At 45.9% G+C, this 15,797-nt stretch overlaps 1 protein-coding gene across 2 annotated transcripts in view; it reads right to left on the minus strand.

Annotated features, from left to right (window-relative positions):
• Positions 1-7,875: 7,875 nt before the first annotated feature.
• KIAA0040 (KIAA0040 ortholog) overlaps positions 7,876-15,797 on the minus strand; it is a 37,027-nt gene continuing 29,105 nt past the window's right edge. For both annotated transcript variants that reach the window (XR_011996346.1, XM_026001250.2), the window contains exon 2: positions 7,876-11,447. Coding sequence is in view for 1 of the 2 variants with exons in the window: in XM_026001250.2 (XP_025857035.1) it covers positions 11,022-11,324 (303 nt within the window). In the remaining variant the exon portion in view is untranslated. The remainder of the gene's footprint in view (positions 11,448-15,797) is intronic.

Genomic DNA, 15,797 nt, shown 5'->3' on the forward strand with positions numbered 1-15,797 from the left:
TAATTTGACTCTTGATGATTGATTCCTCCTGAAGAGTCTTCTATGACTCCCTTTCACTCCCTCAATCCTCAGCCCTGCTCCTGTCCCTTGCCCCCCACACCTTAGGTTTTCTGAAGGTGCTCCACAACAGAGGCATATTGTTTGAATGGGCACTTGGTCAGTCAGATCCTTTGGGCTTATTTTCCTGTCACTTTGGAAGGTTTTTCTATAGCGAAGTCAGTGATCATTATTGAAGTAACTTAAATTCCCACTAAAAAAAATAAAATGATAAACCACCTGATTTAAAAAAAATGCATTGTGTTATTTAACTCACATGAGTGCACTTGAATTCTAAATTTAACCTAAGTGCATGAGAAGGTACAATATGTGCATTATAATGGGATTTGGTTGGCCTGTGGTCTCACACTTGCAAGCTGGCGAACAATGGTATTTGGAATCAGGAGAGGTGAGGGAGTGGGAAGGCATGTACCCTACAAGCTGCAGTGCTGCTCCAGGACCAGGGAGTCCTTTAGTGCCTGTGGTTCTCCAGGCTCTAACCTCTGGCTGAAGGCGAAGCCATACCCTCAAAAGGATTCATGTCACCCGTGTAAGTTTTCAGCACCGCCCCCCAGCCCCACAAACACACACAATGCCACAGTGACTGCTAGATCTGGTGAGGGTGGTCCAAACAAGAATTCAGTGAGGACTTGCATCTGCCTGCTTCTTCCCAGCAGTGTGCTCTATGCCCTGGGTGGGGACAGAGGTGCGATTGCAGAGGTGAGCAAGCCAGACATTCATTCCTCCACTCATTCATTCCAACAAATGCAGATGAAGCCCTGTTATGTGTCAGGTCCCGCCCTGAGTACTGGTGCTAAAGAAGTGAAGAAAACACAACAATCCTGTCCTCATGCTTAAATTCTCTTGGTGGAGAGACAGACAATAAACAATAAATGTACGAAACCAGAAGTGTTAAGCCCTGGAAGAAAAATAAAGTCAGATTAGGAGGCAGAGGTAGAGGCAGGAGACAGCGCAGGTTTTCTCTGAGGAGGAGACGCTTGCAGAGACCTTTGCCCTGTTTCTGTGGTCCTGATCCAGCTTATCAGGGCTGCAGCCTGAGCTGATTTCCTCGTCCTCTTGAACGTCCCTCTGCACAGCTTCCCAGTCCCGAGTCTTCTTGTCTTCTGCTGACACCAGGGGATGGGGGGTGGGGGTGGGTGGAATTCTCTCCTTGGTGATTCAGGAGGCTGGTGCTAAATCCAGCAAATGCAGGCTTTTTAGAAAAGAAGCACCTCCCTTGCACAGTGGATCAAACCCCAGAATGATTCAGGGCCAGGGGTGGTGCATGGTGGGCGATGCTTTTCCACTTTTGCCATGCTTGATAAACATGCTGGGAAAGCACAGATTGCTGGGCCCCATCTTTAGGCCCTGTGACTCAGTAGGTCTGGGCCAGGGCTGCTGCCCTGCTGGTGATCACTCCTGGGGAGCTGGTCTCTCTGCTCTGGAGCTGTCTGTGATGCCAGCAGCACACCCCTGTCTTCACCCACCAGAAATGGTGTCATTTCTCCACCACCCGCCAAGATCAGGAGTTGCAGGAAACTGGAGTAGTTTCTAGCATTCTTTCCTCCTGTAGGGGTCATGCTGCATGAAGGGATAGGCAGAGAAAACCTCAGCTGATCATTTAGGTTCTCCGTGGGGCAGAGAAGGAAGTGGGGGAGAAACTCATCTTTAAAGGATATTTATCTGACCAAGGAGAACATCCCAGCCCCAATGTCTGTGCCTAACCTCATTGTAACGGGACCAACTCTGGCAGCCTCCACTCCAGTACCTGAGTGTAGGCCCTGGGGATGGGTTTCTGGACAAATCTGCTTTTCAGAGGGCTACTTTTCTCAGAGTCAGGTTATGAGCCATCAGGGCTTTGAAGCTTATGGGGCAGTCTCTCCCCTTTGGGACAGACCAAAGGAGACAAAAGCTGTCAGGGAAGGGATGGGCCACAAGCCAGGCAGGAGGGACAAAGTGTCACAAGCAACTGCTAAAGTTTCTGAGCCATTTTCTGTTCCATGCAAGATGCTGGCAGAGTCATCATGGACAGAGCACTGGCTCTGCCCTCGAGCAGCCTGCGGTGTGGTGTGGGTGGACAGCTGTGTGGACAAACCATGACAGTGGGTAGCATGTCGGGGAGCGTGAACGACAGGGGTATGGACTGACACCGCAGCCAAGCGTCACAGACGTGATGGTCAGCATTAGGTCTGGAAGGAAGAGTCTGACTTTGTCAGGGAGGCAGGGTACCTCAGGAAGAAGGAACCTGATGACAAAGATGGGAAAGGGTTAGGTGGCATGAAGCATGGGCGAGGGAGGAATGTGGTTTCTTGGTGGCATGCGGGGTGCTTGGTGGGGACCCACGCTAGGGAGATGGGCAGGGACTTGGCCATGTGCGTGCTGTGGTTCTCAGCTTGCACCATGCATCCGAATCAGCTCAGCTGTGGGTATATGGAACCTGCTTCCCCTCCAGGGACTCTGCCTCAATGGGTCTCAGCTGAGTCCTGTGCCTTGGAGCTTTTCAAAGCCAAGATGCAACCAGCCCTGAGGATCTCTGCTGGGATGAATGAGTTGGGCAGTGGAGGACACTCACAGGTGCTTGAATCTTGCAGTCGCACTGGCAGGCAGGCTTGCATTGTAGAAACCTCCATCTGGTGGCAGGGTAGAGAATGGTGGGGAGCTGTTGGGAGTTTTGGGGAGGTGGTGGAGATTCACAGACAGGTTAAGGGCTATTGTAGTAGACAGCAGCACCTAGGTCTGTGGCAGAGATGGTGGGAAAGGGGAGAGGACACAGATTAAAGAGATATTTAGGAAGAAGGATCAGCAGGAACCGAGGGGGCTGAGTGGTAAAGAGAAGGATCCTTTCATGGCACAGCTTAGAGCTGGTTGTTCCTGACAGCAGCTTCCTCTGGGAATAGGGCCCCAGAGTTTATGTTTGTCACATGACATCACGAGCTCTGCTTTTTAACTTTGAATTCTCAGGGATTCAAGGATCATTAAAGCCAGAAAATGCTGAATGAGCCAGGGAGAAAGACTAAGAATGACTCGAGGGATTGTGAGCAAGGGGATGTCGGGAAAGACAAGGACCAGGTGTGATGTGGGCAGAGAATACTTGGTGGGTGGGGGAGAGAAATGCAAACGGACTTGCAGCAGGGCAGGAGGAAAAATGAGTATAAGTAATGGCAAGCTGTGGGCAAAACGTAGTCGTTTGCTGGAGGAAGTCCTCTGCTAACAAAATTTCCAAATCCTTCCCTTAAGCCATCCACCAGGGCGGTGAAGAGGATCAGGAAGGAGTTTCTGTCAATAAAGAGCACGGATCAATATGGCCAGGGCCCCGGACCCGCGCCTCAGACATGCTGTACCCAGACCGGCCAGGAGATGGCAGTGCTGTCCCACTGGGAGCACCTCCCTTCAAGGCCACTTCCCAATCCTCTATAAAGGGGGTCCTCACTTTTCTACCTTCCTAACAGGACCTGGAGAATAGGTTTGGGGGTACCACTCAGCACCCAGCCTATGCTTGGTGGTGGTGTGGGTAGTGCACACAGCAGGAAACTGGGAAATGCCCTGAAGAGATTGTCCAGTGAAACCTGGACTCTCATCCCCCCAACCTGGTCTACTTACTAGGCTGGTGCTGCTGATACAGGAGATGGGTCCCCTAGCGTGATGAAAGGTGAAGAGGGTACCCCCTCTTAGGCCGTTCCTAATGTGTAAATGAATCCACTTCCTGAAGTCCTTCTGTTCATTTGTTGTTTCTATGGGGGAAATGGGGGAATGGATTGAATTTCACCTCCTGTGTTACAAAGAAGTTAGGTTCCCAAGGTTAGCCCATAAAACTTGTTTATTCTCTAAGGCCGATAAATTGCAGTGCACATATAATGACAGAAATAGAAAACAATGGTATTGTAGTGTTGTCATTTAACTAAAGGAAGGAAATAAAATGGAGTGGAAATGGTTCTTTATTTGGGTGAGTGGAGAAAATTATGTTTAATTGGGCAGGGATAAGGAGGCAGGTGAGGCTTGCTATGGAACCTGAAGGAGACATCTGAGTACTCTGAAGCCTTTTGGGCAGAGCTCTTCATATATTCAGAAGGTTTCTGACTCAAAGGAAGTCCTGCAAGCCAACAATTTTTGAGGAGGCCAAATCACTAGCTTGGGTCATGATGGCTGGTGTGTGGAAGGGGCACTAGGATAGGATCCTGAAGACTTAGGTTTCCATTCCAGGTCTGGGGGAATTGCTTACCTTCTCTGGACCTCATACTCCTTATTTATAAAATGGGAATGACCTCAGTCCCTGATGTACTCTCTGCAAGAAGCCAATGAGATCCTAAAAGCACTCTTAGGTAATATGTAGCACTCTGGAATGGTAAGAGGGCTTGGATCTTTAGACTTTATAACTTCAATCAAAACATTTGGATTTTCTTTCTTCTTTTTCTTCTTTTTTGCCTTGATAGAGGTGTATCTCTAGCCAACCTTAAGGTGTATGTGCTATGGATAGCCACCAATGGGATTATTACAACTCACAAATGGAAGAGAAAAAGCAGAGTGAGAAAGAATCAGAAAGTGTTTCCTTGGGGATGATATGAACTGAGCTATACATGAACCCTCTATGGCAGCATTTCCCAAATGGTGTTCCTCAGGACCCTTGCCCCTCCAGAGCTGCTAAAGAAAAAAAAAAGAGGTTTCATGGCCAAATAACCTTGGGAAAACTGAGTAAAAGGGAATTATATGAGTTTCTTTACCCATTAGAACCTTTAATATGATTCACAATTGCAGATCTCAAGGGGGTAGAGAGGGGAAGTCATGGTATTTGGCAAACTTATTTGACCATAGAATTTTTTTGTTTTGTTTTCTGAGTAGATAATATTTGTCAAGGTGTGGTTCAGGGACTGCTGGTAATTACCTAGAGTGATTGTTAGAAGGCAGGTTGTTCAGACACACCCTATGCTTAGGAAATCTATGAGAAGGGCAGGGAAGGACTGGGAATCCGCACTTGTAAGAAACACCCCAGTGGTCCCTTTTCCTTTCTTTGTTTCCCTAATCAATGCATTATTTAGCATATAGTATGCACTAGGCTCCATGCAAGTTATTGGAGATAGGGTGTGAGTGAGATAGTTATTCTCCAGGCCTCACAAAGGCTAATTCTAAAGAGGATGGGCGGGGAGGGGAGTGTGGGAAGACAGGAACACACACAAGTGCAGCATAGTCGGATCTTGCGGTGATGGGGAAGACTTGTGTGGTCAGGGAAGCTTTCTTGGAGGCAGTGATGTAAAATGTGAAATATTTCACCAACAATTTGTAATGACGATTACGATTTTGGGTTATGAAAATCCCTCATTTGTCAGATGAGCATGGCAATATTGACCCTGACAGATTCGTGAACATCACATAAAACCCAGTGAGTCTTTAGCACATTTAGTTTAAAGCCCAGCTATCTAGCTGGATTAATGTTCTAAGGGAAACACCATAGTTAAGTGGAAAGATGTTGACTCAAAGTCTTTCTTGATCTGGCCACCAGGGGGCACTGTCACACAGGGTGGCTTGGTTGGGTGCCCACTGGGCTGAGGCAAGGGTGAGTTCTTACCCTAGTACCCTACCCATTACATATTGCAAATTGGGAGTATGGGTAGTATTGTGTGGTGAAATTATGCAACACATCACACCAAGAGGAATAGAAAATGCACATTCTTTTCAATCCCTATCTCATCTGATCTGTCTGCATCATTTGACTCCATGAACTCTTGCTTTCTTCCTGAAAGTTTCTTCTCTTTTGGCTGCAAGGACACAACTCTCTCATTATCTTCCTTCTACCCTTAGTTACAATAACTAATGTTTACTGAGCATGTACTATAAGCCAGTCTCTATACTGAATGCTTTATCTTATTTACTGCTCTATCCCTAGGAGATAGGGACTATCATTAACTCTCTTATACAGGTAAGTCTTCACAGAGATTAAGTCTTGGCCTAAGTTCCATAACCAGTGGTACTGGAGTTAGCATCAGAATCGGGGCACCCTTAGGACTCAGGACACTCATGGTGGCTCTTGTCTGGCTGTCCCCTGCATCGCTACTGCATTTTCAGGTGTAGACAATCCAAATGGTGCCCTCTTTTCCCAATTTCCTCCTTTGCAATTCTAGACAGCTCCTGAGTGGTCCCCAAGGGCTGTCCTGATGCCAGCTTTGCAGCTTCCTTCTATAGAAGCAGTGACCACAGTGGACTATAATAATCTATGAGCTGTCCGTCCTACCAGCCAGGCTGTGAGCCCCTCCAGGACCACTCTGTGTTGCTGGCACCTAGTGTGCTTGGCACATAGTAAAGAGTAAAAAATGTTAATTAAATAAGTAATCTCAATCAGGGAGTTAGATACATTCATGCTTGGCCATTCCCGCATGAAAGATCACAGGTATTTGAAAACATCCCTTTGAACGCATGACAGGGACAGACAGCTCTGTTGAAGGGACTCTTTTTTTTTCTTTCTAGTCCTATAATCCTGTGATTTTGAATTTGGGAAAATACTAAATTCAAAGGGCAAGGGGCTAGCGCGGACTGTTCTGGTGAGTTGAGAATGCTCAAAGCATTGTCCAGATCTCCATGCACACTGCCACAGGCAGGGCTGAGCCTGGGCAGGTGGAGCTGGTGATATTTAGCTCTGGCATCCCCTCAGGTGTGCAGCAGCTGCTCCCTGCCTCTGGTTTCTGGACAACAGTCCCTGCTCTCTACTGGAAAGTTTTGGAAGTCCTGGAGGAATGAACGGAGAGCCGAAGACTCTCCTTGTGCTGTCATGGAGTGAGTGGCAATGGCGAAGGGAGCCCAGGAATCAACTAGAACTAAAGAAATGTCAGCCTGCATTGGGGGAAAAAAGGCAAAGGAGGAGCCGGTGCTGTAGGCCTGTTTTCCTAAGCCCTAGTCGATATGTAGTAAGCACAGTATTTTACCAGCCTGTTCAACCACTCCCCCCACAAGTCGCTAGTTCCATGCTCTCCAGGACAGTAGCTGCTAGCCACATGCAGCTGTGGAGCACTTGAACTATGGCTGGTGTAACTTAGCTACTGAACCTTTTATTTTATTTAATTTTAATTAATTTAAATAGCTACTGTGGCTAATGGTACCATATTGGACAGTGTAGAGACAGAGAACAATTCCATCTTATCTCCTTCTATTGGACGGCACTGCTCTACAGGGCTTCTGCTTAATGGCCAGCTTAGCGTCATCCAGGGAGGGCTCTGGAGCATCTAAATCATTCCATTTCACAACCACTGCGAAGCTGTGGTCCACCTGAAAAAATATGCGTTTATGCGTACATACCTGTGTCTTCCTGTCTGGCTGCCTATCAATCTAAGTATGTGTGCATCTAAGTACCTATGTATCTAACTGTGAATGTATCTATCTATCTATCTATCTATCTATGTATCTATGTATCTAACTATGTATGTATCTATCTCCCCAGCAGCCTCTATAGAGACTTGATTTCTCCCCTTCCCAACATTGGATTTAACTTAGAGGTCTATTTTTCGCTTATTTTTTTGCTATTTTCCCCTTTCTCCTTTAAGAAGACATTGATTGACCTCATTAAAGGGAATGCTGAGAGTTGCCAGAGAGCATCAGTGTTTCTCCTGCAGCTGGCACCTCTGAGCAGGTCTGGTCTCTAAGGTGTCTGCTCTGCAGGCAGTGAGAGCCTGGTCCTGGTTCTGGTCCTTTGGCCTAGAGCTGTGTCAGGGGGAAGGCAGTGCCCAGGGACAGTTGCGTCTTTTGTGACCTAACGGGAGTTGCTGCCTCTGTCATTTCTGACTGATGTCTGAGAGAGGGCAATATTTGATGTCAAGAAAGTAACTGATGACAGCAGGTAAAGATGCCAGGCATGACTTTTTATTTTCAAAGTATTTTATTTAAATAGATTTTTCTTTTGCATGTGTTTGAATCTTCCAGAAAAAAAAATACTGACAAATACTATACAGCTTGGACCATTTATACTCTTCTCGAAAAGATGACTGCCTCTTTTCTACGTACCCCACCCCACCCCCACCTCCTTTCCCCAAGAACTAAAAAAGCAAATACAATGAGCAGTGGGGAGAAGTCCTCCTCTAATGGTGGCTGAGTTTGACTGGATCTGTTCAGATCTTGGCCTGGGGGTTCCTCCCCAAGCCTAGGCTGGTTTAGAAAGCCTCTTCTTTATCATTCTTTTTGTCCTCCATTAGCTTAAACTCTGCAAGATGGGCCAAGCAGGCTCTGGTCCTGAGGCACCCCTGGCTGCCAGTGGCAGTTCTGGGGCAGAGGCTGGGGAGAAGGAGTAATAGTGAAGAGGAATAAAGAAAGGGCTGGACCTGGGATGGGGCTGTGGGAACAAGCAGGAATAAAAAGAAAACATGGGGGAGAAAGACAAGGATGAGTGGGAAGAACAGGGAATGGGTCCAAATGATGGCCTTGGGCTCCTTTCACGGACTCATTTATTCAACAGAAGTTTGGGGGCCAACGGCACACTGGGCAGTGTTGGGGAAACCCTGGTGGAGGAGGTTGGGGCAGAGAAAACATAAGCTTCACTCAGCATCTGGGTCTCCTGAGTCCTAGACCGTGGAAGCAATGGAGAAGTGAGTTTCTGGGTGTTTCACGCCTGGAGGTAGTTCAAATCCATTTGATTAGGAGACAGCAGGGCAAGGCACTTGGAGACGGAGGTCTTGTCATGGCAATGACAACTGACTGCCGTCTTAATTCAAACTAGCAGCCAGTTGCCATGGCAACCATGTTACTTGTGTGGTCCCCAATCGGAGTGATCCTCTCTCCTAGATCACATCTGACACCCAGTCTCAGCCATCAGCTCTGCGTCTCCCTCAACTCATCCATTTGAGGGGGCTTGAGAGTTGCAGACTGGAAGGGCAGCTCATCTCAGCAGGCAGAGGCAGGTGTGGGGAGGCACGTGCATGTGGTGTGGGTGATGAGCAGTCATCCTGTGATGGGAAGGGGATGGCTAGATGCTCCATGACAGGCTGTCCACGTACAAGGGGACAGAGAATCAGAAAGTGCTTCTTTCTCTGGTTAAAGGGGTTTACAAGTAGGGAGTCTGAGTGCCTACGGCACTTGGGGCCACTTGATGTGAGAAGGTAGATGTGACTCGTTCTAAAATATGTGAAGGCCTGAATTATGACTCACAGGGTCACCTGTTAGAAAACCTTGGTGCCGCAGTCATTACCAGACAGCTGCCCTCCTCAGGCTTAGAGCATACCTGGAGGGCAGGTGAGCACCAGGCAGCCCAGCGAGCACAGAACATTTTTCCATGGACTCAATCTTGCAGAATTTCATTTTTTGCTACTATAGCTATCAAAGTTTAGCTACATTGTTAATTAAATTGCAATTTTACTGCCACCTAGAACAGCTTTCGTGGGGAAATATTTCCAGAGAGCTACCCAGCAGATTTGCAAATGACCTTTCAGGGCACAACCTGCTCCCAATTTAGGAATTCTCCATCTTTGTAATATGGTCACAATACAATCAAAATACCAACCAATTCATCATATAAGTGGATTAACTTGGCCTCCCCACCTCAGCCTACTGGGGAGACACTCTCCTCAACTCCCTGCAGACCTAGTGTACCTGTCATCATGGATCTCAGGGCCCCCACGCCAACCTGACTGTTGCTTCTGCACGCAGCCTCTGGGTAGCATTCAATACCCACCTTCCATCCACTGCAGCAATTAGTGGGCTCAGAAAAGAAGGTCACTTGGGGGGATTGGCGAGGTATTACACGTTTACCGTTGACATCATTGCCTATCCAACAGCATCCACAGACAGTTCTGAGTACCTACTGTGTGCAAGGCACTTGCCTGAGCTTCAAGATAAATATGAATTAACTTCTATATAGCTTCACTCTACTTTCATTTAAATTCCATAGCTTCTGCAACCCATCTGCAACATACCATGCATCCATTGCAACCTTACAAAAGTGTTTCCAGTGTACTTTCTGTGAGACTGTTCGAGAAATTGCCTTAATTCCTTCCACAGTGAAAAGCTTTTTTGGTTACATAGGCGATCCCGAGCTCAGGTGTAGCATCCTTTTCCCATCTGTAAAACATACATTGCACAGGTCCAACTGTTTTGCCAAAGTGAATAGAGTATGCCTGGTTTCCAAAACATTCTAGAAGTCACAACCAACAGCTGTTTGTGCTTGGAGAAGGGCACCTTGTTGAGTGGTTCTGGGGTAGGGGTAGCATCTCAAAGAGAGGTCTTAGACAACATTAGATACTTATCAGTGGAAATGGGGATCTTGTCATGAGCTGCAAGATAATAGCTTTTGATGAATTTTGATGGCTCTCGCTTAAAACTTTTCCTCCCAGATGAGAAACACAGGAATTCCCAGATGAGAAATACAGGTGTGGCTGTATCAATATGCCAGGATGGGAACTGTACCAGGTTGCTGGAATGTCCAAATATGAGGATTTCCAGTAAAAGGTTATGTAGGAATAGGAACAGGAAAGCACGTATCTCTAACCTGAGTGGTATATGGTAGACAGTGCATAGGTACCTTGCCTGATTATATAATTGTGCATATGTGCCTGAATCTGGCCAGGCCTTCCTGGAGACATGGAGACGTTTTTGGGGAGTGCATATAATGTACTGGCACAAAGTAGATATTCAATGATCATTTAATGAACAAAATATATTTGCTTAGGTACCTGTTGCCTGATTTTGCATGCGTGTGTGTATGTGGGTGCTTATGCGTGCATGGTGTGCATGTGTGTGTATTTGGAAGACATGTCAAGATATATGGACAACTGTTCCTTGTGCTTTTGCATAGGGAGCTTGCTAGAGATAGGTAGAAAACATGCCTGAGTCTGTGGCAAAGAGCATTGCTATTGGACACATAGCTGCCATGACAGTACCCAAGAATTGTCCATGTTCTTCCTGGGCTGTCCTCCATGGGGGCATTCAGCCTGAGATTTGTTCCTTGGTTAGTTCCTCTGTGTATAGTTGGAAGGTGGCTTAGCCCCTGAGGGAGGACGCCTCTGCTTCCTGCCTAACTAGACAGGTAGTGATGGCCTCTTTTCCATCTGGAGAAGCTTGGGCTGTGCAGAGATCCAGAGATCTTCTTCAGCCTTCTTCTTCTTCTTCCTTCTCTTCTTCCCCTTATTTTGCTGCGGCTGTTGGCCACTCTTGCCTGGCCGGCTCCAGCAGCAATGGCAACAGATGAAGAGGAACGTGATGACCACTAGTAGTGGCAGCCCCAAGAGGATGCCCAGGCAGATGGTGTTGAAAAGGCCCTCTTGGTGTTTGGTCAAGATGGTGTCCCAAATGATATTGAAGAAGGAGCTAATTTTCTCCATGATGCTTGGCTAGACTGGGGAAACTCTCAGCTCACTAGCGAGTCCTGGGTTCAAGAGGATGCAGGCTTGTCCACTTGTAACTTATTCCTCTTCCAGCTTTGGGTGTGGGCATGCCACTAGCAGCTGAAGAGAGCAAAACAGACAATTCAGGAGAAATTATCAGCTGAAGAGAGCAAAACAGACAATTCAGGAGAAATGCAGCGGGGATGTTCTATGATTATTAATGACATCACATTTTTTAGGTTTAGGAAAAGGAAGGGAATGGAAGATTTCTGGAGTTCACGGAAATGGTATTGAAACCCAATAAACAAAATAGATGCATGCATTTAAGTAAGTACTAAACCTTGTACTACTACATAGGGCTTAGGGTATAAGAATTAATAGTGTATCAGACCTGGCATGTAGTGGGTGCTCAGAAATTGTTGGATAAATGAATCAAATGTGGATTCAGGGTTCTGGGTAGGTGTTGGTGATGCTACCAGAGCAATTCTCAATCTTTTCTCCCTGCAGTTCACCTGATAAGTGTTGAACACATACTCCTCAAAGGACAGCTGATCTGACTTTCTATGAACACAACTTGACATTTTCAATACTTACTAAAGCTCAAGCACAAGATGAAATGTCTAAGCCTTGCTGCCTCTCATAGGGAGCTTGGACCTCCCCTAGACTAAGAGGTCAGCAGTCCTCCTCCCCTCTCACCCCTGCCTTCACATTCTCTTCCCTGCTCCACCTCCTCCCTCTTCATATCCCACTCCTGTGCTCAATGAAGACTCACCGAGCTTTGCAGTGGGGCACCATTTGCTGGTTCCCTCTGTTTCTACCTTCCTTTCCCTCATCAGCCTCATCTCTGCTTTTTGTCCCTCAATCAAATATTCCCAAGTCTCCTTTCCTGCATGTTCCAGGTCTTTGCAGTAGAAAAGGAGTCTTGCACGGTCCTCAGCAATGGTGTTTGGAAAATTGGATGGGGTCCCTACTGCCATCTTGAGCTCAATTTACAGCCAGGGCTGTTGGTTGCTTATACAGAGTGGCCTTTCTTCCACTGGTATCCCCTCTACCTCTCCGCATGTACCTTGGGCCTCAGCTATCGAGTGTGAGGTCTTTTTTTTTTTTTTCAAGTGTGAGGTCTTATAGGCTCCTTTGGTTCTGGAATCCCCAGGTTCCTCAGTCTAAACAAGACTAGGAGGGCAGCCTGTCAAGGAAATTCAAGAGACCTTCTGATACAGACATTGCCTGGGACCCAGAGATCAAAGACTCATTGATTTTCAGGCCGGAGACCTTACACTTAAAGATTAAGAATCTGAGGCCCAGAGTGAGGAGGTGACATGTCTAAGGCTACACAGAGAGGTGATGAAATTGTCCCGGAGTTTGGGACAATGGATCAATTGCTCTTCCAAGGCTGCTGGGCAATCAGAAGAACAAGGATGGCAACATTACTTTATATTTGTATTTTACTTGATACTTTTCTAATCACTTTCACATGAATTATATTTTTAAAGCAAGCAACATGTTGCATTATCTATGGAGAAGAATGGCTGGGAGGCCTGGGTTCACAATCATTGTGACATCCAGGCTTCATTCTGTTGTCCTGCACTGGAACATTAAATGTGTGTCCCCTCCTGGGTCGTGTGTTAAACTCAGGAGTTATCCTCAGAAGTCTAATTCCTTGAGTAGCATGTACTTGTGTGTTCATCCAAGGTCCATCTGAACTCAGCCCTAGTCTGCTGGCATGTGGACTCACACACTTACAACATTATCTATACAATTTATGCAACTGTATAAATGGGTACATACTACTGTGCCATCGGGTCCGTGAAAATGAAGTAATGCTATACTATGGCACTGATATGCCAGTCACCATTCTAGGCACTTCACACCAATTGACTCATCTCATTTCATTACAACCTAATGAAGCAGGTACGGTTATTTCCCTCATCTTACAGGTGAACACAGAGGTGCAGGTCACACAGCAAATGAGTGAAAGAGCTGGCCTTACTGATTCTGGGAAGTGCGGCTTCAGATTCCCAAGGGGTGAGCCCCTCATCGGTGTTGCTCTGGGCCTCCTATTCCTTTGTGTAGAATTAACCATTTTGGCAAGTAGCCCAGGATTTATAGACTCTTACAATATGTGGCTATCCCCCAGATTGACTTAAATGTTTATCCTAATCTGTTGTGGAAAGAGACTGCAAAGTGATTTATTTTCCATTGTTAGATACTTCACAAATGCATGAAGATACACATACAATAAAAATTTAGTCCAGCTCAAGTGGAGGTTTATAGAAAGCATATGACTGCCTGAACTTAACACGCATCAAAGAAAATGTTCTGAGAAGTCACACCCCCCTGCCAGAAGCTTTGCCTGAGCCCATCTGAGGCCCTGGGAACATCACATGCCATGGATCTGCTCATACACCATCAAGCCCACAACTACTTTGTTGAGAAAAAAATACCCTTGGGTATTCTGTGACCCCCCCGCCCCCACTCCATCAAGGCCACTGCACTGTCTTGCTCTTTTTCACACACTTGTCTCTATGGATTTTCCTCCTTACTTTGCCATCGCCTTTGCTTTTACTTCAGCCCTTGTTTTGACCCGTATTTTTTTTTTTGGCCCATCTGAAGGGATTTTCCCATTCTGTTGAGGGAAGATTTGGGTGGTTTTCACTAATTTGATCATCCACACATATACTCTCCTGGGACCAAATGCTCATTGTACTGCATTTCTATGACTCAAATTAGATACCACCACCACATTTGTTGACAAATTATTCTTGCCAGATGTCACACTGGTCCCTGCAGGCAGCATAAATGCATCAGGGCCCACTTTTGGGTTCAGCCACGGAGAGAGAGAAAGGGCTTTGAGACCTTGTAGAATGTTAAGGCAGTTTTCATGAAGGTAGAGCCATCTACAGAGGACCCTGAAAGATGAGCAGGATCTTGACAGAGAAACATGGGTTAAAGGATGTGCAAAGGTTCTAAGCAGAGAAACTTCAAGAACATGGCAGGAAAACAGGGTGCCTTCTGGTGAGCCTGGGGCTCAGGGTGGGAGAGTGGACTGTAGGTTGTAGTCAGGATAGAGAAGGCCTCCATGGGGTTTGTGTTTATTTTGGGACTTTGTAATAGGAGGATGCCCTTCAAGAAAAGATAAAAGGGTGAGAACAGCTCTGGAAATGTTTTATGAGAGCTCTTTATCCATTTAACAAACATTTATTGAGCACCTAACATGTGGCACACGCTGTGTTAGGTGTTCGGGTTCAGTGATTAAGGACAAAGATATGGAGCATTGTATATTTCAGGAGTTATTATTATTGAGGGATCATGTTGTAAAAGACAAAAATAATAAGCAAATTTCAACGTAGGTTGCTTAGTAGCTGAAATAGAAGCATGCATTTGAATTATGTGTTTATCTCAGTGTCTCAGGCCTTTTTACCCTTCCCAACCTTTGTCTCAAACTCTTCTATCTCATGACACCTAAAATAGCCTTTGAATAAATAGATTTCTTTTTAAGCTAAAGCTAAGTCAATAATTCACTTTTCGATTCCTGAAGGTACTTATTTGAATCTACTCTTCATATAGCCAAGGAGAGTATTCATTAACGTTTGGAAACCCAGTCGGGGGAAAATTCAATTAAAAAGGTATTCTTTATATTTTTTAATCTAAGAATTCTCTTCTAGGCCCCCCAGGTTACTTGCTGAGCTCTGCTAATCTATACTGTTTCATTAGTATTTATGAGCCTCGCATTGTTAGCATTTCCAGGAAACAATCAAATACCTCCTTGGTGGTATGAATTAAAAGTTAGAGCTTCCACAGAATGTTTTGTAAAAGGAGCCACACTTTGGGCCTTAGGGGATACTCTCTGGGAGACCCCATCATTTTGCTGGATCTCAAGTATTGCTGACACCATTTGAAAGATAATTAGTCTATTCCTATAAAACCAATAATAGGTGCCAACCAAGCTTGATTGTTTGATCGTTGTTATGGGGGTGGATGTGAGGAAAGAGAGGAGGGGAAAAGTTATTTTCAGTCACCTTAAAACCAGAAGTTACTCATCTTTATATCTTCCTGTGGTATCTGGCTGGGGAGAGAATCATTCATTCATTCTTTCTTCCAGGAGGCTTCAATCTGTCCCTGTAGAAAGTGTTGATCGATAACAATGATCCCAGAGCCAGAAGACCTGGGTTTGAGCCCTGGACCAACCTTTGTAACCTTGGTGAGTTACCAAACCTCAGCTACAAAATGAAGCTAATGAGCTTCCCTTGTAATGATGTTGTGAGGATTAAAAGAGCTCAATACATTTAATGTATTTTATAAGGTGTAAAATACTATAAAACAATCTATGAAATAGTGGGTTACTTCCAGATAGCAATGGACTAATTCAAGCTTTGAGCTTTCCTTCCCCCTCCCTTACCTCTAAACCTAATCTCACCACCAAAGAACCCTGGTCCCCCACTCCATTCAAATGAAGAGAACTTCACAGGT

This window comes from Vulpes vulpes, chromosome 13, assembly GCF_048418805.1.
Source record: "Vulpes vulpes isolate BD-2025 chromosome 13, VulVul3, whole genome shotgun sequence".
In the NCBI taxonomy this organism is placed as follows: domain Eukaryota; kingdom Metazoa; phylum Chordata; class Mammalia; order Carnivora; family Canidae; genus Vulpes; species Vulpes vulpes.